Source organism: Mus caroli, unplaced genomic scaffold, assembly GCF_978045245.1.
Source record: "Mus caroli unplaced genomic scaffold, Mus_caroli_1 scaffold_12, whole genome shotgun sequence".
Lineage (NCBI taxonomy): Eukaryota > Metazoa > Chordata > Mammalia > Rodentia > Muridae > Mus > Mus caroli.
Window position 1 is genome coordinate 99924843 of NW_028227267.1, and position 25420 is coordinate 99950262.

Sequence of the window (25420 nt, forward strand, 5' to 3'; positions counted from 1 at the left end):
CGGTATGTTCACTATCTTCCTATTGCCATGTGGAGCCTTGATTAAAAAAAGAATATCTGTAAAGAATATGGTTGGGTTTTGTGGTAATCCTACTCACTGTCATACATAAAATGCCTATCAACTGTTCACATTAACTACAAATCAGCTACCTCATATAAGCACCCAACCAGGAACCATCAAGTAATGCAGAGCTAGGTTTTCAAAAACAGCAGTAGTAGTTTCAGTAAACACACACACACACACACACACAGAGACAGAGAGAGAGAGAGACAGAGACAGAGACAGAGAGACAGAGAGAGAGAGAGACAGAGACAGAGAGACACAGAGAGAGAGAGACAGAGAGACAGAGAGAGACAGAGAGACAGAGAGAGGAGAAGAGAGAGAGAGAGAGATATCAAACTATAGAAAGGAGAGAGAGGAAGAGAGATGGGAAAAAAAGAGTATAGTAAAATAAAGTTGGTCACTACCTGGAATTGACATCCCCATGTCCCAGCTGGCCATGCTGCCCATATCCAAAGGTATAGACGTCTCCGTTTTCCATGAGAACCACTGAAAATAATAGTTTTATATCTTTATTATATGTATTTTACATTTCTACCATAGCAATACTGAGAGCAGTGTAATTTTCACTGTTCAATCTTTAGTCATTAAAAACAGGTCATAGAAAGCATTAGATGGGAGGGCACAGTGGGGCAAGAACTATAGGGAGAGAAAACTAACATTGCAAGCCATGACAACACCATATTGAAGCCTACCAAATAGATGCCTCCTAAAATAGACACATATAAAAACAGATTAAACTGAGTTATCCTATAGTGGGGACAGTATCACAACTAGAAAACACACGCTGACAAAATAGTGATGACGACGACCATGAAGATGATGACAAAACCAGAAACCCAATGCTGGAAACACGTTTTCTCCTTTTGAGTTGTTCTCCACTGTTGACACATAGAGCCCATCTAAGTATTAAAAGCTACTGTCAGTGCTCTTAGTTCATCTCTAGAACTTGATGGTAAGACCCTACTGCTAAATACACTATACACGCTTCAACTATAGAAAATGAAAACTCCAGCAAGAGTTGGCCTGACAGCTCCATCCACCTTGGCCAGCTTTCATGGTGCTATATACACATTACCAAAAGGGAAAGCAATCAAAACTGCTACCCACTTTAGAGCCCTGTGAGCCACAATGACTCTCTGGGGATGATATCCCACTGGTGCAGGAGTGGCATGAATGTTTTTGTTGTAACCAAAATTCTGATCGGATTTAAGACCCATCCTATTAAATAGAAACCATACTTAGCAGGGCCAGCCTGTGGCTAGAAAGGTCATGGGCCACAAGGAAGAGCTGCTCCCATTACTTTGTTTAGTAAAAACAAATCCTAAGGATTTGGGCTATACACATGGACTGTGGCATTCTTCAGTGCCCATCAGAGGAGCTGCTTCTTGCAGAAGATGGCAGTTAGCAAACAGACCCACACCTGGTCAGCCTACAGAGAATGCAAGACTTCAGAGTGTTCAGACCTAAATGGGACATCAGTACCAACACCCTTCCTCTCAGAGGCTCGGGAATCTTCACAGGACAGAGGGAGGACGATTTAAAAAGCTAGATGTAACAAATGACTACAAAGAAATATTATTTTCCAGACACAAAGGCAGATATACAAATGGATTTTCAGTGATTGATTGTGACAGTATGAACAAGACCCATCAAAGTCCAAACCAGACAAAATTCTAGCATGAAGCTGGGGAGGTGGGCATGGAGTCCCACAAATGCTGATAATCTATTAGCATTTGATAGCTGTTGGGAGAGGGAGAGTAATTTTATTTAAGGATGAGAACTCTAACTTCAGGGCAAGTTCGACTTTGAAGAGTCTTTGGGTAATACAAATTGATGGGAAGGGAGGGAGGGAGGGAAAGAGTAAGAAGGAGGGGGAAGGAGGGGGAGGGAGGGGGGGGGAGGGAGGGAGGGAGGGAGGGAGGCAAGGAAGGAAGGAAGGAAGGAAGGAAGGAAGGAAGGAAGGAAGGAAGGAAGGAGGGAAGGAAGGAAGGAAGGAAGGACAGAGAGACAAGAAGGCTGGGTGGATAAGGAAGCAGACCTAGGAAGACCTAGGAAGAATCCGAGGACTCCTAGTCCTTGTGAAGCACAGGCAGCTGGATCTCTGTGAGTTCCAGCCTCATCTAAAAACTGAACTCTAGGCCAGCCTGGGGGACACAGTGAGACCTTTCCTCAAAAATAAATCAATCAATCAATAAATAAAAAAAGATAGATAAGGCTTACATAATTCTACATTTAATTAAAATTAATCACTTTAGTTCTGCAGAGTATTTTATAGGTCATAAATGTACGCTTCTCATAATATACTCCAAACCTCTTAGAAATACCACTAAAAAACAGTAACATTTAATGATATATATTAGTCTATCTTACTAATGTGTAAGGACATATAAAATCCTGTTCAATAATCTAAAACATTTAGAGACTGGCAGGTAGGATAGTAGTCTAGACAATTATATACATCAACAACATAACAGAGCCTAAGGCTTGCCAATGTCTTCTCAAATAAGAAAACATATTTTTTAACTTTTAATTTTTGAAAAAGGTTGAATAGTGCAACCCAAGCTATTTAAATGCAATGTCAACAATTTATTGAAAATCTAATTATTTTGTTCATTTTATTATTTAATTATATACATTTCTAATTCAATAATAATAAAACATGAGACAATATTATGAAAGTCATAGGATTTTAGGATTAAAAGGCATTTCAGGAATTATTTCATTTCCTTTAATTTCCTGAACTGAATTAGAAAATAGGTTTATCAGCAGACAAACCAGAATTTAGATCTTTTGACAAGTATAACACTCTATCATCATGCTATAGTTGTTTTTTTTTTTTTTTTAAGATTCTTTAATAACAACAAAACAAAACAAAACCCCATCGACTTGAGAGACACGGTGCCTTGTCATGCAGGTAACAAGCAATGCTTATCAACTCTAAGCAAGTTAGACCCAACTGTAAAAATGCAGTTATACCCTAAGGTTCCAGCTGCTACCTGAGTGGTGAAATCCACAGCTGACTTGTACTGCTCGGAGCTCACAGTCAAACCTCACAGAACCTGGAGGGTACGTGGTGATTTTGCTTGCGTCCTTTTCCCCTCTGTCTCCACTTCCATCTGAAAGTGTTAACATGCACAATTATACAATTATTCATATTCATAATGAAATGTAAATCAGTTTACTATGGAAGAAAGAGAGAAAAATGTTAAAAGGAATGAGCAAGAAGACCCTGTAGTTGTTAGAAGAGATAGATCAAGAAGCTATCATTAAAGAAGCCAGTCTGAATAGATATATAGTATACTTCTGTTATAGCCTACTAAATCAGTAAAAAAATAAAGATATGATCTGGTAAAATCTAGTAAGCTAATTAGCTGTATAATGAAAATGCACAATTAAGTAATAGAAATAAAATTTTAATGTGAAATTTAAATTTGATATGGAAGAATATAGTCTGAATAAAAAATAACTACATGCAATGTCATTTAACAATAATTATACTTAGGAATACTGTTGGTAATTGCTAATTTAAAAATCCTAGTAGACTCACAAATGACCAATTTCTTAACCAGCTCTCAGAAAGGCTGCTGCCTTTCTGCCCACCAGGATGGCAACTAAACTTAAAAAGAAACTTGATAAAGACCAAAGAGCTTTCTTCAGGACCCTGCAGTTCAATGGCCTCTTCTTCCCCAGGGTTCCTCGACCTTCCCTCTCAGTGTTTAGTGTGGCCTCCCTCACCTGCTGTAAGTTAGCCAGTCCTCTGTCTGCCCTCCTTCCTTCTTTCTATCTTTAGCTTGTTCATTGATAATTTTCCCTCCCTTTAGGCTTCTCTCAACCACTGCTTTCTATATCTGATATAGAAATTATATGACATTCTAACCATAACTTCCACATTCTAGAATTTTAAAGCTTGAATTTAGAAATGTGTAAATAAGACACATAACTTGCTTTCTGAAACAAAAACTATACATTACAATCTAGAATGTGACCTTTATTTTATCAATAGTCAAATTCCTTTCATGTGGTGTGTATGAAATTGGAAGGAATTCCAACAGGTCACCTGGCTGAACCACTCCATTGTGGCACAGAAACATTAAACAAGTGCATTAACCATGCAGATACATACAATAATCTATAGCAAAGAGTTTGAATTCTGGATTTTATTACCCTCTTTAATATATTAAATATAAGAACATTGAATCATTTAATCTTCATTTTCATCAGTAAATCATTCACTCTGATTTACTTTCATCAATATTTAGTTAACACAAACTTGCCCTAAAATATGACTTTCTTTGCTGAAAGTGGACTTTATCTTGAAAACGTTGAACGCTTTCTAACACTTGGACAGTAAAACCTCACTAGTTCAGAATAGCATAAAATGGGTGGGCCCGTGTGACTTAATGAAGAAGTATTAATTACAGAATATGTATATAAAGGTTCAGTTTTGTTATTGTCAAGCAATATAGATTATATATTAAATGCTACAACGTAGAAAATGTATTCACATACATTAAACTTCAAAATAGGCTGACATTACATTAAAATGTACCATAAACATGAAATTCCTTTAACATACAAGAATTAACTGCTGGACCCAGAGGCTGAAGGCACGTTGAAGGAATCCTTCATTTCTTGAGCCCTTGGTTTGAAAAGCTAGTGATTTTAGACAGGATTCCCCTTAAAAGTATGACCCTGAAAATTCAGAGGAAGAAATTACTTTGAAATTTTATGTAAAAATATCATAAATACTACACCTGAATTAGTGAGAGGTTTTACTATGACAGGATAACAAATAATACTTCTTTTGCTAAATATTCTAATGTGAGTTTGTTAAGTCAAAGAAAAAACAAATTTAGAAAGTTCAGTATTTTGTTGCAGTTCAGATAAAATGTATTTTTTGTTTAAAGGCTTCTCTCTCATCTTAGAAGATAGTGGATACATTAAAGGTCTCAAACAAAAAGGAATATATATTTTCCAAGAGTTATCTATTTAAATCAAGTACTAGATGGGAACAAACTTTCTAACTTTGTCATAACTGGCAAAATATATACTTATTGAAAGAAAGTGTGATTTATGATCTTTCCAGACTTAATAAAACATATTCTCCACTATATAAATGTATCTTGTCCATTTAGAAACTTCTACCTTGACTTGAATATTGTTCTCTTTCCATGAGTTGGAGGCTAACAGAGTTACAAATCCACAAAAGATGTACAACATCACAGAAGAAAAAATTTTCAAGGCCTAATAGTTAACTAAATAAAATTGATATGAATAAGACAATGAAAGATTTTATTTGATATACAACTTCTACTAGAACCATTTTGTTAAGAGTTCATGTAAACACCCTATATGTAAAGCCATACCTTAATTACTAGATTGTGAAAGTATTAATAAAAAATAGTCTTAGTCAGTTGCAGACTTTGTAAGCACACACACACATGCATAAACACACACACACACTGGGGTCTTCATAGAAAAAGTGATATAATTATAAAATTTGAATTTTTTTAAGTTTTGAAAAGAAGTACTTAGTAAACAGCCAAAATGTAGTCCCAATCAAGAATCAGCAGGGAAATCCAGAAATGTCAAATATGTTGAAGCTCAATACTCAGAAAACGATAAATGAGCAACCAAAAGACTTCATTTTGTGTTACGATAAATAAGTCAATCTGAATAATCTTATAATGGTCTTCTTAGCATGACCATAACTGTCTTTTTCTAATCAGTGTTCACAGATATCTATCATATGATATTAAAACTGACGATTTGGTAGATATATAATTAAAACATTGCATTTATCTTCTCTGAACATATTTATGTAGAAGAAAAAAAGACTTGGCATCTGAAGGATTATAAACTTGAAATTTAATTTTTACATAAAGTCAGGTATTTTTTAGCTAACCTAAGTTAAACAAACCTAAAAGTGGTCACAGAATACAGCGAATGCTTTGAGCAAAATAGTTAAATTTAAAATACCAAGAGAGGTAGCTCCTGCAATATCTTAGGTACTTGCTTTGTGCCATAAACAGTACAAAACTTCCAGTGCCGCTGTGGATGGAGCAGCATAGGAATCCCAGCACGGGAGACACTGGGCCTTTTGCATTGCCCCTCCCACTTGTAAAACATCAACAGTGGTGCACACCTCCCAAGGTTCTTTGGCAGATTAAACAAAGCAATTTATGGAAAGTATTCAATCAATATTCACCACTGTTATTTGTTATTGTTTGCTTTAATCATCGTAGCAGTCCAACAACACAGTATTCTTTGACCATTTTACTAAACCTTAAGGGTTACCAACAAGTCCAAAATCATAAATGATGGAACTAATTTAGATTTTGGATATTAATAAGGCTCATGTGTTTTTCCCATTATCAAATCACCAAATTGTAAATCTTTAGTAAAAATAAACTCTTTACATATTTAATGATATTGCAAGTCTTGTATATCAAGAGAGTCCTAAAATAGAAAGCAAAGCATGCCACTGAGAGTTACAGTTGGATTCATGGGTTTCTATGTGCAAAAATTACACATACATCTCATATTTTTAATATAAGCTTTATAGCAGTATAGGTTGTAAATTATTCTTATTTTTACAATAAAGATACAGACCCTAAAAGGACTACCAAGTATAGAACAGCTGTGTGGTTTGAGTAAATGAAAGACGTAGCATGAACACTGAATCCCAATTAAAGCTCATGCTTCCACTATATGCTTCAGCACTCTGTCAAGGTTGTCTCTGCTTGGCCCAGCAAATGACACTATTAGGAGGTGTGGCCTTATTGGAGTAGAAAGTTAGCTAGTATTCTCCAAGCTGCCTTCAGAACAAGATGTAGAACTCTCAGCTCCTTCGCTAGCACAGCGTCTGCCTGGATGGTGCCATGCTTCTGCCATGATGATAATGGACTGAGTCTCTGAACCTGTAAGCCAGGCTCAATTAATGTTGCCCCTAGGTTCTTGATCATACTGTATTTTTACAGCAATGAAAAACCCTAAGACACAGTCTCAAATAGAAATACCAGAAAAGCCAGGCAGTGTTGGTGCACACCTTTAATCTCAGCACTTGGGAGGCAGAGGCAGGTGGATTTCTGAGTTTGAGGCCAGCCTGGTCTACAAAGTGAGTGCTAGGACAGCCAGGGCTACACAGAGAAACCCTGTCTCAAAAAAACAAAAAAAACAAACAAAAAAAAAAAAAAAGAAAGAAAGAAAGAAAGAAAGAAAGAAAGAAAGAAAGAAAGAAAGAGCGAGCGAGCAGAAAACACTCCGAGGTGCTTAGCAGTATGTCTTCAGAATGTCACATCAGCCGCTCTAAGATAGAGTCTAAGACTATTTCTTGAATAATTCAGATGTTCCTAACTAGGTATGGCATATCAAAAAACTTCCCTGACTTTGATATGTAGCTGGAGAAAATGCTAGTCCAAGAATCCCTTAGAAATCTAGTTTATGACTGTAACCTACTATATGTGATACAGAATTACACTCTGTGATTCAGCCTTACACAGTGGAGTTTTTGTGATCACAAACTGCCATCCTATGAGCATCTCTGAAGTTCTTCGACTTTGCCAGGAGCTCTCTAGCTTTCCATTTTAGAAAGCACTGTTACTAATAAATCGAGTTTTTAACCCATGTAAAGTCACAGGTCGGAAACGTCATCCTATGTTTATCAACATAATTATATTTAAGTCAGAAAATAACTAGCACAGTGAACTAAGAGGTAAACTAATGCCTAAAGTACTTTTTTAAAAAAGTGTATAAAGGGGAAATATTAAAATACAGTGAAAGGCAGGAGGGGCCATCAATAGAGAGGAATAAAAGACAGGAGAGCGAATAAGGAGCTAGACAGCTAGCATAGTGAGTAGGTAGACAGCAGGAAGTGGGCAGCTAATATTTTGTATAGATAGGACACCGTCTCCTAACCTAACACTGCATTCCTCTTGAAGTAAACAGATGAAATTATCTCACTTTATAAACCAGGAAAATATATAAGTGCACAAACCTGGTTCTGTAATATCACCTCCTTCTCAAAGAGACTGTTATAGCTCTACAAACACTAGTCCAGCGCACACAGGAGTCATTTCAGACTCTCGTTTTGCTTAAAGGTTCTATAGCTACTAGTCTCCAACACGGAAAAAGTGATTAAAATCTATAACACTGGTTTTCGTTAATACTATATTCAAAACAATTTTTCAAGTGTGGTTTGTAATAATATATTAAGATTTTAGTGTATATCATAAAATTGAAATATTTTGTTCTACTTTATGTAAAGTTTTAGAAGAACTCACCATCATACATTTATGGAGAAAAGAGATTAAGAAGGTCTGTACTAAAAGTGGAGTATGATACCAGAGAGTCTGGCAAATAGCAAATAAAATTTACATAATTTGTTCTAAATACTTTGTAAAAGTTTTACGTATATATAAAGGGCTTGATTACCCAGTAAATAGAGCAAACACAAATCTGATCTTATAATAAGTAAAATAATATATTTCTTATAAGTAATCATACATCTAAAACACTTGTTTCTACTATATATATTATATATTTATACTATTTATAAACTTAATCTATATATTTAAAGTTCCTGCTTTGTCTACTTTGAAGCTGAGAAGGGCAGATAATCAAGAGCATATGACTGCCAGTTCTCACATGAAAGTCACTTTTAAAGACAGGTTAAAGGTCTCTAGGCAAAGAAAAAAGCAAGGTAGATATAGTAATTCGACTAACCTGTCTATATAGAAAAACTTTTTTAAAACTTCCAACAATCATCAGTCCCACCTTAGGCATTTTAGAGAACAGCAAAAATAAGTTGCATTAGCCAATGAATGATGAGTACCTGTTTCACATGCTAGGACTCAAGACACAATTTAGACACAAATAAAAAATTGTCTACATTGTTTAAAACAGACATAAACATACTTTGGACTGATTATACTTAGCCTAGAACTCTGCTTAAGAAATAATGATGCAGGAGGCGATTCCTAGTCTCTCTGTGGCTAGACCTCTGACCTCTCGGAAACTGCAGCACATCTCTAAGCTTTACTCTCTATTTATAGCTTTCCACCTAGCCTTCAAATAGCAAGTATTTATACATTCTTATATGTTGTTGACATTAAAATAGCAGAAATGTATTGGCAGTTTTAACAGTTTTACACACTATACTTCATAATTTTGTAAATGACAAACCATATTAACAGTATTGAACTAAAATCTTACATTGTGATCTTCAAAAGGCAAATGACAAAGAATAAATGATACTTATTACCTGTTTAAAGCTATGAAAGAGGAAAGCAAATGAAAAGACAGAATGCAGAACACATTCCTTGTTGCAGTTCACAACAAGAAAGAGAGAAGGAAGCAGCAGAGCCACAAAGGACAGTCCCACGTTGACATGTCCTTTCTCCTCAGGCTACACCACAGAAGCAGAGCAGAAGAATCAGTTTTGTGCATTTTCCCAGAGACAAAATTCCACTGAGTGGAAGAAATTTGGAGAGCATCCCAGCTAGGGGGTAAGGAAGACCAAATACCTTTGTGCTTGTCCCGTTTATGCTTTAGCTGAGCTGGATGGGATCTGAGTCTGGCTAGAGCCTGTTCTCGGTGGTTCATAAAAATAGGACCAGCAAATACAAGGGGGCCTGAGGAGAAACATTTTGCATGTGCATAGAAAAGCTCACAAAAGGAAAACACTAGAATGAACAAAAATAATTAAAGCTCAAATGCATGAGAAATTTATTTGTAACTGTTTTGGACATTTTACTTTTTCCAATTCCTCTTCCCAATAACTACTTCAATCCAACACATTATTATCTCAAGTACAGTTTATAAAGGACAAGTCCAATCTTTTATTCTTATAAAGACTGGGCATTTACACACAATCTCAAGTGGATTACTAGAAGTTATACTAAAATAATCTTTAAGGTATTTTTGATACCATATCTTAAAGATTAGTAAACATATATTGAATGATAACAAGTTTGTTTCCAATTGAAATAATAGTATACAACAGCATTTTAAGTTAAGAGATCTCTAACACCTTTGCTATAAAACCAAGGTAAACTTGTCCCTGACATCTATCTGTGTGTGTCCCACATCTGTGGGAGCAAGGATGACCTGGACTGTGTCTCATACTGATAGTGCAAAGGACTATCCAATTCAAGGAACATTTTAAAAACATTAATTATCACTCATTAAACCATTTCTTTCTGAAGCACCATTATAAAAAATATAATCACACATATTTGTTCCTTCTATTTATTTAGTACTTAAGAAAAATATCTACAGTCAAAATAATTAAAAAAAATTTTTAAAGATCACTTTTTCTTGTGAACATTTAGCTTGAAAAGAAAAAGAAATTTAGGTTACATTTGAAGGACATAAGAACAACAATCTTAAGTTTTAGCAACTTCAACAAAGCCAAAGTTTAAAAAAAAAAACTCTATAAATTTGAGTTAAATTACTAGCATCTGAAAAGAGAATTATGAAAATATATAAATGCTGAATATTTTTTAATAAGGCATTTTTCACAACTCTCTAATGCTCTTCATTCTAATTAACTTTTCTAATGATGCAAAAATTAAAACTACAGTCATAATTACTCTTATAAATAGTTTAAAAATAGGGCATTCTTTAGTAAACATGGAACAAAGAATGAAAACATGTTGACTGTGTTCTAGAAAAGGATGAGCAGCACCAATACTTTAAAAAACAGAAAAATATTTTCTTTGATTAATTATAATAGAAACAAACAGGTTTAATGTTAGGAAAATTAAGCATTATTTTCCTGTAATGCAGTAAATTCATATAAATTGAGTTCTATTTCTAAAGGAACCAAAATACATATTTCAAAAATGAACTAAATATCTTATTTCCTCATTAGGTATCATCATTATTTGATTTACTAAAGAAATTAGCATAAATACTCTAAAATACTTTCCACCTATAAAAAGAATATTGAAGTAATAATTTATTATAACATAGCAAGCTATATTACCATTTTCTGATTTGGGAGTCTGATGGAGATATTTTTTACATAGAAAATACAGCTATGAATTCATGAATTAGTTTCTCACTAAATTCAACCTTTTAATAATCTCCTGACACATGAACACTGACAGTGCTTGCACAATCATGCCTAGGAAACCTGAGGCTCCAAGCAGCACTGTAAACTGAAATCACTTTTCCCAAGTACAGACTTGATTATTTATTCACAAAACATTCAATTATTGTTTATGTAGCAAATACTAGGTACTAGCAATGAAATTATAAAGACATAGGACCACACTAGGAAAAATCAACTATATGATATTATTAGTGCAATAAAAGAAGTCTGTATGTCACTAAAGGTTGAAAAGTCTTATAATTAATTTGGTTGACTCAGAACGGTTTCAAAAGATGTGGTAATATCAAGAGAGATGGAAAAGACATTCCAGTTAAAGATTTAGAAGCACTTTTGAACGTTAAGTAGTATTGTTCTGTCATTAATAACACATAAAGCCAAAACAGAAGGTAGGCATGCAGTCATGAGATATTAGTCTGTGTGCCTGACATGATAGTACTCCTCTATAACTCCAGCACTTGGGAGTCTGATTTGGCTCAAAACAAACACAATGTTTGACAGCATCAATCTCCATTCTAGAGGTAATCAGGAATGCCTGAATTGTTTTCAGTCAACTCGCATAGATATTCGAATTTGGACTCCACTTAAGAGAATAACTAGGTGTTGTGATTTGGTCTTTTGCTATGTATTATAATGTTAAATACTGCCCCCCCCCAAAAAAAAGCCTGGTTATCCCCAGGACAATAGAATCTGCACATAGACCCAAGTGATGCTATGTAACCTTGCCCCCAAGTTATCCTGATTAGTAAATAAAGATGCCTACAGCCTATAGCTGGGCAGAAGAGAGATAGGCAGAGGTTTAACTTCCTGGGATTGGGATGGGAGGAAGGGATTGGGATAAAGGAGAGAAGGAGAAAGTGGAGAGAGGAGAGGCCCCATGGGATAGATTCGTGAATCATGAAAACATGGCCAACTGGAATTAAGAGCAGCCCAGATGGAACATACCAGGCTATAACTTGGGGCTATTGAAAGGGAAGTAGACATAATAGTACAATAGGTATATATCTGCCCAGCTTTAGTGCTGACTAAGGCTTAGAAATATAAAGGTTGTGCGTCTTTATCCGGGAACTGATCAAAGGTGGGGTAGAAACCCCTAATCTGAGATTAAAAATTTACTACAACTGGGAAATAAGGCATACATACACCCTGCTTCAAGCATCACAGTCTAATGAAGGTGGTGTTTACACACTACCAAGTGGGAGGTTTGAAATAATAAAAAAGCTATCTAACAGCTCACATTATGTATGTATGTATGTATGTATATAAAGTAGACTATTTGGAGCCCAATCACAAGCATGTAAGAAGCATGAATGACATGCATTAAATAAGACAAGGTTTCCAGCAAGCTATAGTGATATATACTAATAATTCAACTATTATTCTTGGGACTGGGGAGACGGCTATTAAGGTAAAGTGCTTACCTTGTAAGCATAAGGACCTGAGTTCAAATTCTCAGCACCTACATTAAAAAGCAGGCATGGCAAGACCAAGAATGAGGCAGAGGGAAGTGGCTACCCAAAGCTCTTTAGATAGTTAAGATAGAAAGGCAAGTTCTATGTTCAGGGAGAGACCCTGTCTCAAGAACTCTTAGGGCTGGAAAGTCCCTGAGGAAGCCATCCCAATGTTCACCTCGAGCACAGATGCTTACATGGACACATGCCCTGCCGTTCTCACTTATCTTAAGGAAAATCCCTTCAAAGTTGAAAAGAAATTTTAGGTCAAAGGTACTTATTTTAATTTTATCTCATTAATTGAGGAAAAATCTAAAAATAACCCATACACAATTAAAATTAATTGAAGGACTATGGAAACCTCTCAGTGGAAGAACACTAAGACATTAAACTGCAACGTACACAGCACATTTATGCAAAAAGGTATTTTGTGCTGTTTAAATTAACAATGAGATCATACTGTCCTTGTGCAAAAGTGAAAAGAAAAACTAATAAAAGGGGCACTAGTGGGAAGCATGACTCTTCCACAGTAGATACTCTGTGCCTCAGGCGTCCTGTGCCTGGGTAAAGCTAGAGCTGCTCTTCACACAGGTGTAGGTTTAACAATGTTTATTTCAACAGATTTCTCAAAAGCCTAAGAAGAACCCAAGTGTCAAGCAAGCAATAACAGTTGTATGAGTTTGTGATGACTTAGGAGAGGCTCCTGACTGAGCTAATATGTATGTATCCTAGACTAGAATGGCGGGGTCGGTGCACTGGCATCCATCACAGCAGCGCACTGTGAAGGCTCTGTGCCGATGCTTCATTAGGACATGGCAAGGAACCAAACTTTATAAACTTTACAACTGAACCTCACTTCCTATACTACTTCAATTATTTTATATGCAGTAAAAACTTAAATAATAGAAAGCATTATTAAAAGGACACATCAATCTACATTACAAAATAAAATCATCTAAAATAATAAAGCAATATCATATATAAAATTATGAAAGAAATTATAACAAAATTCTATTTCTATATTCACATGAAGAATTAAACAGATTTTTAATAGATACTTTCTAAGTCCTTCATATATTCTAATTTTAAAATACTTTTATGTGGCATTAGAATTTAAATTAATACTGTATTCATGTATTAAGTCAATCAAGCAATGCCTTTAGAGTCTTACCAATTGTAACTGCAACTTGGCTACTTTCTAATAAATTTATCTTTATAGCCTCACTTGTGTCCAAACAGATTTGTAAGTATCAAAATGGAATCTCTTTTATTCTTGAGAAGCAGTTGAATATTTTTCTTTATCAGAATCAAAATGTTGTAAGAAAAGCAATTATGTCAAGGACAGAGATATGAAAGTATCACTTAAAAGAAAATGAACTATTTTTCTAATTCTAATTCTTCTCTAATTTAACAATTACTTACAGCTTAGCCCATGCTACGTGACATTTTCACACAGGTCACTAATATACACTACAGCCTTATCTGTACAGTAGTACAGCTAGGTGATCAATGTAAATTATTATCCAACTGAGGTGCCACTGAGAATGACAGCATTATGGGATAGCTTGTGTCATATAACAGTACTGAATTGTACTGTTATATGACAGTACTGTTTGTACTGTTTGTACTGTTGCTGACTAAATAGGCTTTAATATAGAGATAAGTTCTGAATGTTGATCAACTTTGAAACAACAAAGGCAGATTTAAAATATGAGAACAGCATACCAAACCCTTGAACTACATACGTGGGTATAAATTCATCACTAATGAATGAGTAGGAGTGGGAGCTGCAACGTTACAATTCTATTGTTACTGTTCTTGTGTGGGAAACCAGAAACAAGCAACCTTCTCCAACAGAACCATGACAGAACTCAACCACACGGCCTAAAATACTGGCTTATGAGTTTGGCATCACTGGAAACCCCTAGAAAACTTGTTAAACAACATTTTGCTAGACCCTAATATCCAAATTTTAGACTCACTAGGACAGGATGGGTGGGGCCCGAGAACTGGTCCCTCTGATAAGTGCCCACTTAACAATGGTCCTGTTAAGGCCCACTGTAATAAGCTCTACTTTGAATAACATCTATGAAATTACTGGGTTTTGTAGGTCAATTTATGTGACTCAAACTAATGTATCAAAGAATAAAAAAATGAATAGCAAAGAGACAATAGCCTTAAGCAAAAATACCATTAATGTAAGAAATAAATTGCCATGTTAGAGACCTACAACCTACAAATGTTGCAAACATTTACTAAAAATAACATCACACCCACAAATCCATTAAATCCTTTAAAGGCAATGACTTTACATGCATAAAGCCAAAGTGGCAAATACTCATTCTACCAGCCATCACTGCTTCTGTTTCTGGAAACAATAATCTGTACATTCCAAAAAGTTTACAGGTACGCCAGTTATTACTTATTGTATTTCATATAACAGAACTAAGAAAAATGAACAGTGATGGTAAGAAGTTACCATGAGTTTATGAAAAATATATAAAAATGGTAATAAATTGATTTCTATACCAAAAGTCTATACATTCTGAGATGTACTGAAAACACACAATGCCAATATGCTCTTCTAAGTAAGAATCTGCCTAATCCCACATTAAATCACAAATTTTTAACATTTTTTTGTCACAATTGTACAAAAAGGTTTTGTTGGAAAACAATTTTAGTAACATAATATTTATTTCTGTCTTATTCATACATTTTAAAATGTCATTTATGTACAAGTAGTATTAAATATATTTTCAGGTTAAGAAACTATCCTAAACAATAAAGCAAATAATATAAGCAATACATCTGTCTTTGAAAATAAACATGACTTTCAATTCCTTTTTCTAAATAATCTTTTTGTATTAAAAAAAAACAGAAAGAAAGAAAAAGAAAAACATAAAAACGTCACAATCATGCACTGGATGTCTGGACAGCATAATGATATTATACCAAATGGCAATGACGTGATACGCTATGAAAACAGACCTGAACAGCCTAAGTTAAACTAAATATGGATCTATGGTCAAATATCTGTATTTGACCCAAAATCTGAAGAAAGGTTTGATCCGATCTGTAACTGTCATTGGCAATGATGTTTACACTTTCCAGTGGCACATCCTTTTATCTTTCTTTGTAACAGTCTCACTGCAGACAGGCTTGGAATTTGTAGCAATCCTGTGTTAACATCAGGGTGCTGAAATTATAAGTATGAGCCATCATGCTGAGCTACCCAGCACACACTTTACTGCAGTTGAGGAGTACTCTACTGAACTAAATGTATTATTACTAGCACATTATAAATGCTGCAAATATGTTCACGTAACTTCACTTGCTACAACAATGTTGTGAACTTTAATACTTCTTACTAAATGAGGATATTCTGTAAATATTTCACTTGCGTCAGTTAAAGTATGCAAGTTTCCCTATACTTTTTCTTTGTAGTTACATCTTACCTCTTCCATCTTCTAATCTGTGTCTTCTAATGACACGCTGCCGTTTTTCCTCTTGTCTTAACTGAAGATGTTCCTCAATATTAACCCCAGGTACAGGGACAGCTGAATAATTGGCCAAAATAATAAAAATAACATATGTCATATAACTTAAGTATATAATAGCTGTACCTATACAGATATGAATAAGTAAAAGCTAGCAGAAAACCACCTTAAACTTAAATTTTTATTGCAAGAATTCTTATCCTATAAGCTGGGCAGTGGTGGTGTATTCCTTTAGTCCCAGCACTCAGGACACAAAGACAGGCAGGTTTCTGACTTCAAGGCTGGTCTACAGAGTGCGTTACAGAACAACCAAGTCTACACAGATAAAACCCTGTTTCAAAAAAACTCAAAACAGAAAGCAAAAACAACCCCCAAAAGAAATTCCTACCATAAAAGGTTCACGAAAAAAGTGTCACCCATAGTCATATCAGTTACCAAAACGATGTTCATGTTAACCTTAACTTTAAAACAATATTTAATAGAAAGACTTTCAACTATTAGAATTATTGAGGTGAGGGTAAGATATTCAACACAATAAAATAAATTACCTAAAAGGAGGTCTAAAGGTATCATTTCTTTCACTGCATCAAGAATCCCTCTTTGTCTTGCTTCTTGACCGTCCAACTCTCTTGCACATGCCTTGCAACATCCACACACAGCACAGCCAGATTCCCCTGAACCACAACCACAGATCCTATGTAGAAGCAAACAAACAAACAACAAAACACAGGCTTAACTGAAATCCTTCTAATTTTTTAATATTCTTTTTTTGTAACCACTTTTCCAATCTCTTGTATTGATTTCAAAGAAAAGTAGGGATTTTAGAAAAACAATTAAAAGAATGTGTTATGAGTCTAATGATTCTAGTATATTTCTACACAAAATCAAAATAGATTCTACAATTAATTATAAATGGCCATTCTCCTATGAGTTTTCTCATGAGTGCAGAAGTTTTAGTACTAAGGATCAGCATGGGCTGTGGCTAGCACATGCACCAACTCTGGCTCCAGGAAGTGCAGGGAGCGTCTGTAGGCCGCCTGCAGTGATAGGTGGCAGCCTTATCAGCAAAGGATCAGCTCTGTCTCTCTCCTCAGTCTTGATATATTATCATGTCCCATGCTTCTCTTCTCTCTGCATGTTACTACCTAATCCTTGCTTCTGCTTTGTCACTATCAGACAAACTGAAAACCATATAACATGTCTTTATCACAAAGTAAAGAAAAAATACTCCCTGAAGTCGGCTAGGATGTTAGTGAAAAACTAACTTCTTTGTAACACTCTTCACAGATACAGAAGTCATAGCTTTAATTACTCACTAATTGGTACTTTGAAACTTTTGATAGCCCTGTCACATTCATGGTAATATAGAGTTTTGTTAAGGGACAAGAGACAAATGCTCCTAGCAACAGCTCAAATGGTGTGGCTGCTAAGTATCCTGCAAACTGTGAGCTTTGAAAAATAAGGATCACTGACAATGTGGAAGATCCTGTCTTATGTTGATATTTAATGCAAAGACATAGAACAAATAAAAACAAAACCCTCAACAGACTAATAACCTTCACAAAAATTGAGGCAAAAAACCCAACTAAATACTAACAAATGAAATAAAACACGACACTAAGATAACATACCACACAAGGTGAAGCTCACTCCTGGAACGTACCATTAGAAAATGTATGAATAATATACCACGCTAAGAGGATAAAAGAGGAAAATGCATAATTTTCTCAATCTATATAAATTAACTTTTAACAAATTTAACATACTTCATTATTTAAGGAATTCAAGAAACTAAGAACAGAAAAAAAAATCCTTAAACACATTCAGAGCCCCAAATGAAAACATACAATGAACATTACATTCAATGAAAGATGAAAAGCACGTCTTCTAAGACTAGATACAAAATTAGTCTCCCATCTGATTAACATAATACCGCATAGGTTACCAGAGCAATCAGGAGGGAAGAAAAAAAAAAGACACCCAAATCTGAAAGAAGTACTGTTATCTCCCTCTACATATAATTTCATCATGAGAAATCTCTAAAAATCTTATACAGAACCTGAAATGCTAAAAGAACTAGTAGAACTAATAAAGAAACTCAGAGAACTGGCAGGAGAGAAAGACAACATGACTGACAGGTGGCATTTCTTAACATTAAAGAAAACTCTAACAAAAATTACACTGACAAAACCAATGCCTTGAACCACAAAAGAAACTATAGAAAATGCCTAATTCTAAGTGTATTATAAGGTATGTAGTAAGAATTTTATGATGACTTAAATCATCTCTAAAAGTTCTCAGTATTCTGACATTTAATATTTTATTAAATTTATTCAAATATTTATTTTGGTCATTAACAAAAATATTCTAATTGGCTAAGTGTTAGCAATGAAAATTGTATAAATGTCTATGGAAGAGCATTTAAGAAAAATAATTCTAGTAGGACACAGAGAATTCAGAAGTATGTCTGCATTTCTGGATTCTTTATTCTGGACCAAGCTCGAAGTTTGGGGGGTTGATTTTTTTTTTTTTTTTTTTTTTGAGACAGGGTTTCTCTGTGTAGCCCTGGCTGTCCTGGCACTCACTTTGTAGACCAGGCTGGCCTCGAACTCAGAAATCCGCCTGCCTCTGCCTCCCGAGTGCTGGGATTAAAGGCATGCGCCACCACGCCCGGCTGGGGGGGTTGATTTTTAATGAAAACAGCCTAGGAAAGGTTTGAGAGATTAAATTTCAAATTCTAACACTGTTTACAAAGAAAAATTGGATCCTTTTACATAAAAATGCTCAAAATAAAAATTAATTAAAGATAAATAAGTTAGGTCATTAAAGTAGAAAATGGTATCCAACAAAGCACTACAGAATAAAAATTATCTATTCGTAGAGTACATTTTTTACTTATGCTAATAAAATAAGCCATGCCAAGAACAAGAAAAAGCCTGTGGCTGCAGTAAGTGGTAAGCCTGAATCAGGGGTTATCACTTGAGCCTTGAAGTATGAGGCCAGATTGACCTTATCTCAAGCAACACAATGTAACAAAACAAGCCTGAAATAATATTTCAATAGCCTTGAAGAAAAATGGCTATTGTATACAATCTACTTATGACAGAAAAAGTGTAAGTCCAGAAATACAAACACAGTAGATGCTGCCAGGAACTGGGAAGCATTACTTGATAGCTAAACATTTGCTAAATAGTAAAACCAGAGACTGGAGGTAGTTTTGCTCAAACTAGGCTTTTCTTCACAAAATTTCACTCCTACCCTAAATCAGCCAATTATCAGAAACCTAGTCTTTAAAAAGACAACCCTTTATGTGTTATATTGCCTATAAAATGTAAACATGAAATTCTTCTAAAGTTCTAGGAGAAAATTCTATTATTTGATGCACCTCGAATACTAACTTAGAATTGACAATAATTTAGAACCTTGGAGAGGAAAGGTTCATTTCAGTTCACAGTTCCACATCACAGAGGGAGGCCGAGGCAGGAACCTGGAGGCAGGAACCTGGAGGCAGGAACTGACATACAGCCCATGGAGGAGTGCTACGTCTTGCTCTTCATGGTTTGCTCAGCTTGCCCAGGTGTGGCACCATACACAATAAACAAGAGTCTTCCACACTGAATCAACACAATACTCCACAGACTTGTCTACAGGACAATCATATGGAAGTGCTTCCTCAACTAAGAAGTCCTCTTCCCAGATATGTATAGGTTTATATCAAATTGACAAAAAAAAAAAAACTAACCAAGACAAACCCTTAAATCAAGAATCTATAAGAAGATGGACAGATGGGTGAATGGATGGATAGATAGGTAGGCAGGCTAGATAGATAGACAGATAGGTAAGCAGGATACCATGTTAGAGAGAAAAAGAATGTATTTTTACTCAAGAATCATATAAATTTGATAATTGTACTAAGAAAAGATCAATAAACATTTCACATTAAACAAGCTTAGGAAAAAAACAAATAAGGCCCTAGACTTGAAGAAAAGTATAACTTAATTTTTAAATAATGGCTTCAATGAATCAAATGAAAGGAAGCCAAACATAAAGATGACACTAAATTAGAACACAATATAGTAGAAAATAACTAAGTATTCAAGTTTAGGCTTGAATGTGTAGTTCAGTGGTAGAGTACTTAACTGGTATTAGTCTGAAGCCCTAGGTCTGAAACCCACATACCACTACCCCAATACACGGGCACATATAAACATAGGTAGACACACTGTGAGATAACCTGAGACACAATAAAAACAAAAACAGAGGGGAGGGAGAGTGTGCTTATTTTCTTCATAGGAAGTCTGGTCCTACCCTCCAGGAACTCTGTCAGGACGGCCACTGCTAACACAGCTGGCGCCGTAGCCAGTGCAGTCTCCACACACGGTGCACACCATGCACTGCTCCAGCTTCCACTTGTGCATGCCTGGAGGGCACATCATGGACTTCTCGTCTTTCTCATCCAGTTCTTCCTCCAGGTCTTCATCCATTGCTGTTGCCATATTTTCAACTCCAAACCCTGTATGACAATTAAATTTATAACTGTATGTGAATTATTTCCATATCTGAAAACATATTTCCCAACTTAAAAACATACATGAAGCCCTGCTGTAATCACAGTGGTTATGTATTTACTCAATTAATCTATTATTCCTCATTAAACTTATTCGTTTATCTCTTATCTGTTGCACACCACCTAAAGAAAAGCCACTCAAGGTAACTATGTCTAATCAAGAACTTGGTTCAGGAGCCGGGCGTGGTGGTGCACGCCTTTAATCCCAGCACTTGGGAGGCAGAGGCAGGCGGATTTCTGAGTTCGAGGCCAGCCTGGTCTACAAAGTGAGTGCCAGGACAGCCAGGGCTACACAGAGAAACCCTGTCTCGAAAAACCAAAGGAAAAAAAAAAAGAACTTGGTTCAGGAATGCAGGATGCTAAGCTGTTAAAGGCTAAGCTAACAATCGAGAAATCGAGCACAGCACATGAGGTCTTCGTTTAGCTTTGTAATCAGTGAACAATATAAAAAATGAGACAAGCAAATACCAGATAATTTTGGTTAGAGCTAGAATATGCAATTCTGGTAGAATGTATCAAGCACAATCTTTACTAGATTTATACATAGTAGTATTTAAGAGTCAACAGCATAACTATTGTCTTTGAATTAATCTGTATATTCAATAAAATACAAATGGACTCTTATTCATATTTCATACTTTAAAATAAAAGATCCAAGCTAGCTACCTGAAACAAAAAGAATTGTTTTAAAAATGCTATCTTTTTAAAAACTAATATAATTATATACACAAATGGGACCAACACTCTCCCTATCAAAACTGGTTCTTGTAACCTATCTGAATCCATGGTCTAGCAGACCTCAGAAGAGATGCTCTTGGTTTGGTTAATAAATTGAAAGTTTAAACCTCGAATGATTGAAGTTTATCATAGCCCAATGCTTAGTTCTGACTGTATGAACATATCTTCTCCCACTGTTTTAAAAAAATAAAAATCCAAGATAGTCAAAAATTGAACTAAAGAGTACAGGCAATGTTGGTAACAGCTAAAAATAAAAACCAGAAGCAACAATTAACTAAACATACTATTACAAGCCAAGATCAAGATCATGACAGCAAGGAAATTGAAGGATTAAACATCCCTTCCCTTCAACAGCCTAAGAATTGAGAAGAAGACACTATGAAAATAGATAGCTACAGTTTCACCTTTCCCTAACAAAAGGCCAGGGAATAAGAGCAGTCTGAGCTGTCAAAATACTCATGATTAAACAAGAAGGGCAATACTGTTGAAAGACTACTGCCAGAAAGTAGTTAAAACTGAAGGTGACAAGCATTTGAGAAAAATCTCCTTTCCATGAATAATTCAGTCATCAAAAATGTTAAAGAAGAACTATTAATTACTGTAGATTTTTATAATATTAAACAGCTAGGAACATTACTTCTTCAAAAAACAAAAATACAAGTGTTACGGGATATTTGATCAGTTCAGGCTGTGAACTCTGAAATTGTGTTGTTTACTGGAAAAAAAATTGTTTCTAGATGTGCTCAGCCTTAGCACATACCTTCAATCCCTCTGACTGAAATACAGACTCCCTCTCAGCACACACCTTTAGTCCCAAACAAAGAAGGTAAAATTAGTCTGTAGAAGGAAGCACTCATATTTGAAAGTGATGTCTGTCTAACTGAGTGGCAGACAAAGTGATGAATCAGAAACAGATTTGACAGGATAGGATATGCACACTCTCAGAAGAGCAGAGAAGAAAGGGAAGCTACTTGAGAGGCAGCACAGAAAGGAAGACAGGAAGCTATGTAAGGAGAGCACTGCAGGAGAGGACAAGAGAAAGGCGGCAGTGAGGGTAAGGGACAGTTGTACAGAGACAGGCTGCAGAGAGAACAAGCTAGACACATTCTCTGGCTAGAACCAGCGGGAGAATGACAAGGAGCCAAAAGACTAGAACATATCACTGACTAGTATAACGCCAGGGAGAGTAGTGCAGGAGGGACCAAATCAATCTGCCTGGAGGAGTTTGAGCCAGAACAGCTGAGTTAAACCAGCCAGAGCACAAAAAGAGATAGAAAAGGTAATCTTATTATTTAGCAGTAAGTTTCGGGGGCTAAAAACATTCTAGGCTTAGAGTAGATTGTATGGGGCCTAGAAGCTTCCAAGACTAGGTCTACATTAGCAGACAGATGCAATAAATAAGCTTCAGGCCAATAAAAGTTACTATTACAATAAAGCCTATTTTATTTTTGCAGTGATTGACTTTTATCGTTAATTATTATCAAGTAAAAATTTAGGGGTTTTCTAAATCTATAAAAATCAAAGAGTCATTGTTTTTAATTGTTATGTATGACTTTTGCCTGTGTGTGTGTGTGTGTGTGTGTGTGTGTGTGTATACATGTACAGAGCATCAGACCTCTGGAACTGGAGTTACAGATGGTGTAAGCCACCACACAAGTGCAGTGATAGAACCTGGGTCCTCTTAAAGAATAGCAGGTGCTCCTAACTGTTGAGACATCTCTTACGCAGTTATTTTCGAAAAGAGTAGGATTCCTCACTCTGTTCTAAAAAGCGAATGAAAAGACAACAATGATCTTAATATCCGAGCCTTTAACTCCTACCTTTCCCTCCTTGGTTCATAGCACCAGTGTCTCGTCCACATTGTCCTTTATTATTTACACCAAATGTCCAAACCTCTCCGTTCTTCATTAAAACACACGTGTGAGCTTTACCCATTGCTACCTGAGTTACAAAATGGCCTTTCAAATCAGATACCAAACCTAGAAAAGAGATACAGAATTAATAAAAACAACAAAATATTCCTGTACCTACAAGAACAACTTTAATGAAGAATTTCTTGGGCAAAACAAGTGACCAAATTCCTAGTAGGTTATCACCAAATTAAAAAAAAAAGCATTAAATGTAGTTTGAATAAATTTTAAAATGGCATTCATAGTTGGGACAAACACTTACGTACGGTAACATCGTTTCTAGCTGACTTCTGCCTGCTTGCTGCAAGTACTAACAGTTTAAACAATGAGTACCCAGAAGGACCAGCAGCTCTCAAACCCAACTACCAGCACAAACAAGTCATGAACCTTTACTGGCTTAAACTTACCTAAGCAGACAAATAGCAAAACACTTGGAATGGTATAATAAAACAGTATTGGTTTTTATAAGCCTGTAAGACTCTTCAAAATAGTAGATTTCATTGTAAAATCACGTTTATTTGTTTCCTGTGCATGCATTCAAATGCACCTGTGTCTATGATGCACACGTCTAAGTCAGAAGGGAACTTGTGGGGCTTGGTTCTCTCTTTTCAGCACCTGAGTCCTGTGGACAGACTCCGGCTGTTGAGCTTAGAAGCAAGCACCTTTGCATGCTGAGCTCTCTCAGCAGGTCACAAACAGTAATTTTGAACCTCTCATACTTTCTTCCACAGTCCACTCCGGTATTTCCTCAACTTCCCTTATGTTCCATTTAGCATGATTTTTACACCCACGTGCTACACTGATTAGTTATTTTTGCAATAATTTTAAAATTACAAAGGCATGCTGCTTAGCCTCATTAAGTAATAATAACAGTAAAAACTAAAGTTTTATAAAATATATCAAAAATTTCATTTCCAAAAATTTCGGTGGTTATTTAAGTTGAAAATATTCCTAATTTCAGTATTTTATTTTTCACTTGAAAAATGTAATAATATTTATTTAACAGAACAGAATTTGACTACCTATGACACGTGATTATACAGTGAGCTATTTCTACATTCTACATTCTACATTCTATGCAAAGCATTTCTTACATGTCCTTTCTTATAGACTTATAAAACTAAATTATGAAATACATTATTATCATTTAGCCTCTTCTTAAGAGAAGTAGAAAAAAAGAAAAATCTGAAAGTTAGGTAAACTTTGTCCAACTAAAACAGTTAGTAATAAATCTGACTCCGTATATAGGCACTGAACAATAGCTACTAAGTCTATCACAATCAAATGTCTCTCAGACTGCAAAGGGGCAGGCAGGCAGTGTCTGTCTGGTCCACCTAACTTACATGTAAATGCTCAATTTCTATCAGCATTTTAGCAAGCAATAGTTATATGGATATTATTTTTAAACTATTAATATGCTACTCCTGAAGTCACTCAAACACTTTCAGCCCACTGAGAATCTGAATGTCCCCACACTAAGTCAGTAGTCCTATTACCTGGGAGCAGTTTCAGTTAATAATTCACTGCTCTAAATTGTCTACGTTTGATTTCTTCATCCTTGGGATAATCACTACACTTTATAGTCATAAACTTCATTTACTCTGCTCTCTGTTTTACATTATATGTCTCAAACAAAGTCTCCCCAAGTGGGATGACACACTCACTATAATCATTCCTAATTACTAGAGAACAATCCAGTGACCAAATAGTATGAAGTTATAGATTGGAGTTTATAAATATAAAACTATCTAGCTACGTCTATCCCTCATTTCCCCTCCTTAAGTTTCAGTCAGGCACCTGTTTTATAGAAAACAGTAATTAGCAAGGGAAATAATACTTCCACATTGTCTAAGTGAGGAACTTACTTGAACTATCAGAATAAATAGCATCTTTTCCAAACATGTAGAGTTCTCCATCTTTAGAAATAACGGAACTACTTCCATTATTGCAGGCTGTATACACCACAATCTTCCCTTCCATTTTAATAATCTTTTTCGGCTTATAGGGCTTTGACTGCCGTCTGCTCTTAGCTAAAAAGAATGAATAAAATGAATATAAGGAAATAACAATGATTTATATAT

The 25420-nt window shown here is 35.4% G+C and overlaps 1 protein-coding gene across 13 annotated transcripts in view; it reads right to left on the bottom strand.

The window, feature by feature from the left end:
* Mycbp2 (MYC binding protein 2) overlaps positions 1-25420 on the bottom strand; it is a 233148-nt gene that overhangs the window by 141128 nt on the left and 66600 nt on the right. For 12 of the 13 annotated variants that reach the window (XM_085828825.1, XM_029468874.2, XM_085828828.1 and 9 more), the window contains exons 13-20: positions 25205-25369; positions 23250-23408; positions 20433-20637; positions 16673-16818; positions 16083-16184; positions 9588-9695; positions 3060-3179; positions 468-549 (exon numbers count right to left, since the gene is read on the bottom strand). In XM_085828825.1, coding sequence (XP_085684951.1) covers positions 468-549; positions 3060-3179; positions 9588-9695; positions 16083-16184; positions 16673-16818; positions 20433-20637; positions 23250-23408; positions 25205-25369 — 1087 coding nt within the window. The remainder of the gene's footprint in view (positions 1-467; positions 550-3059; positions 3180-9587; positions 9696-16082; positions 16185-16672; positions 16819-20432; positions 20638-23249; positions 23409-25204; positions 25370-25420) is intronic. The other variant, XM_085828830.1, reaches the window with a different exon arrangement.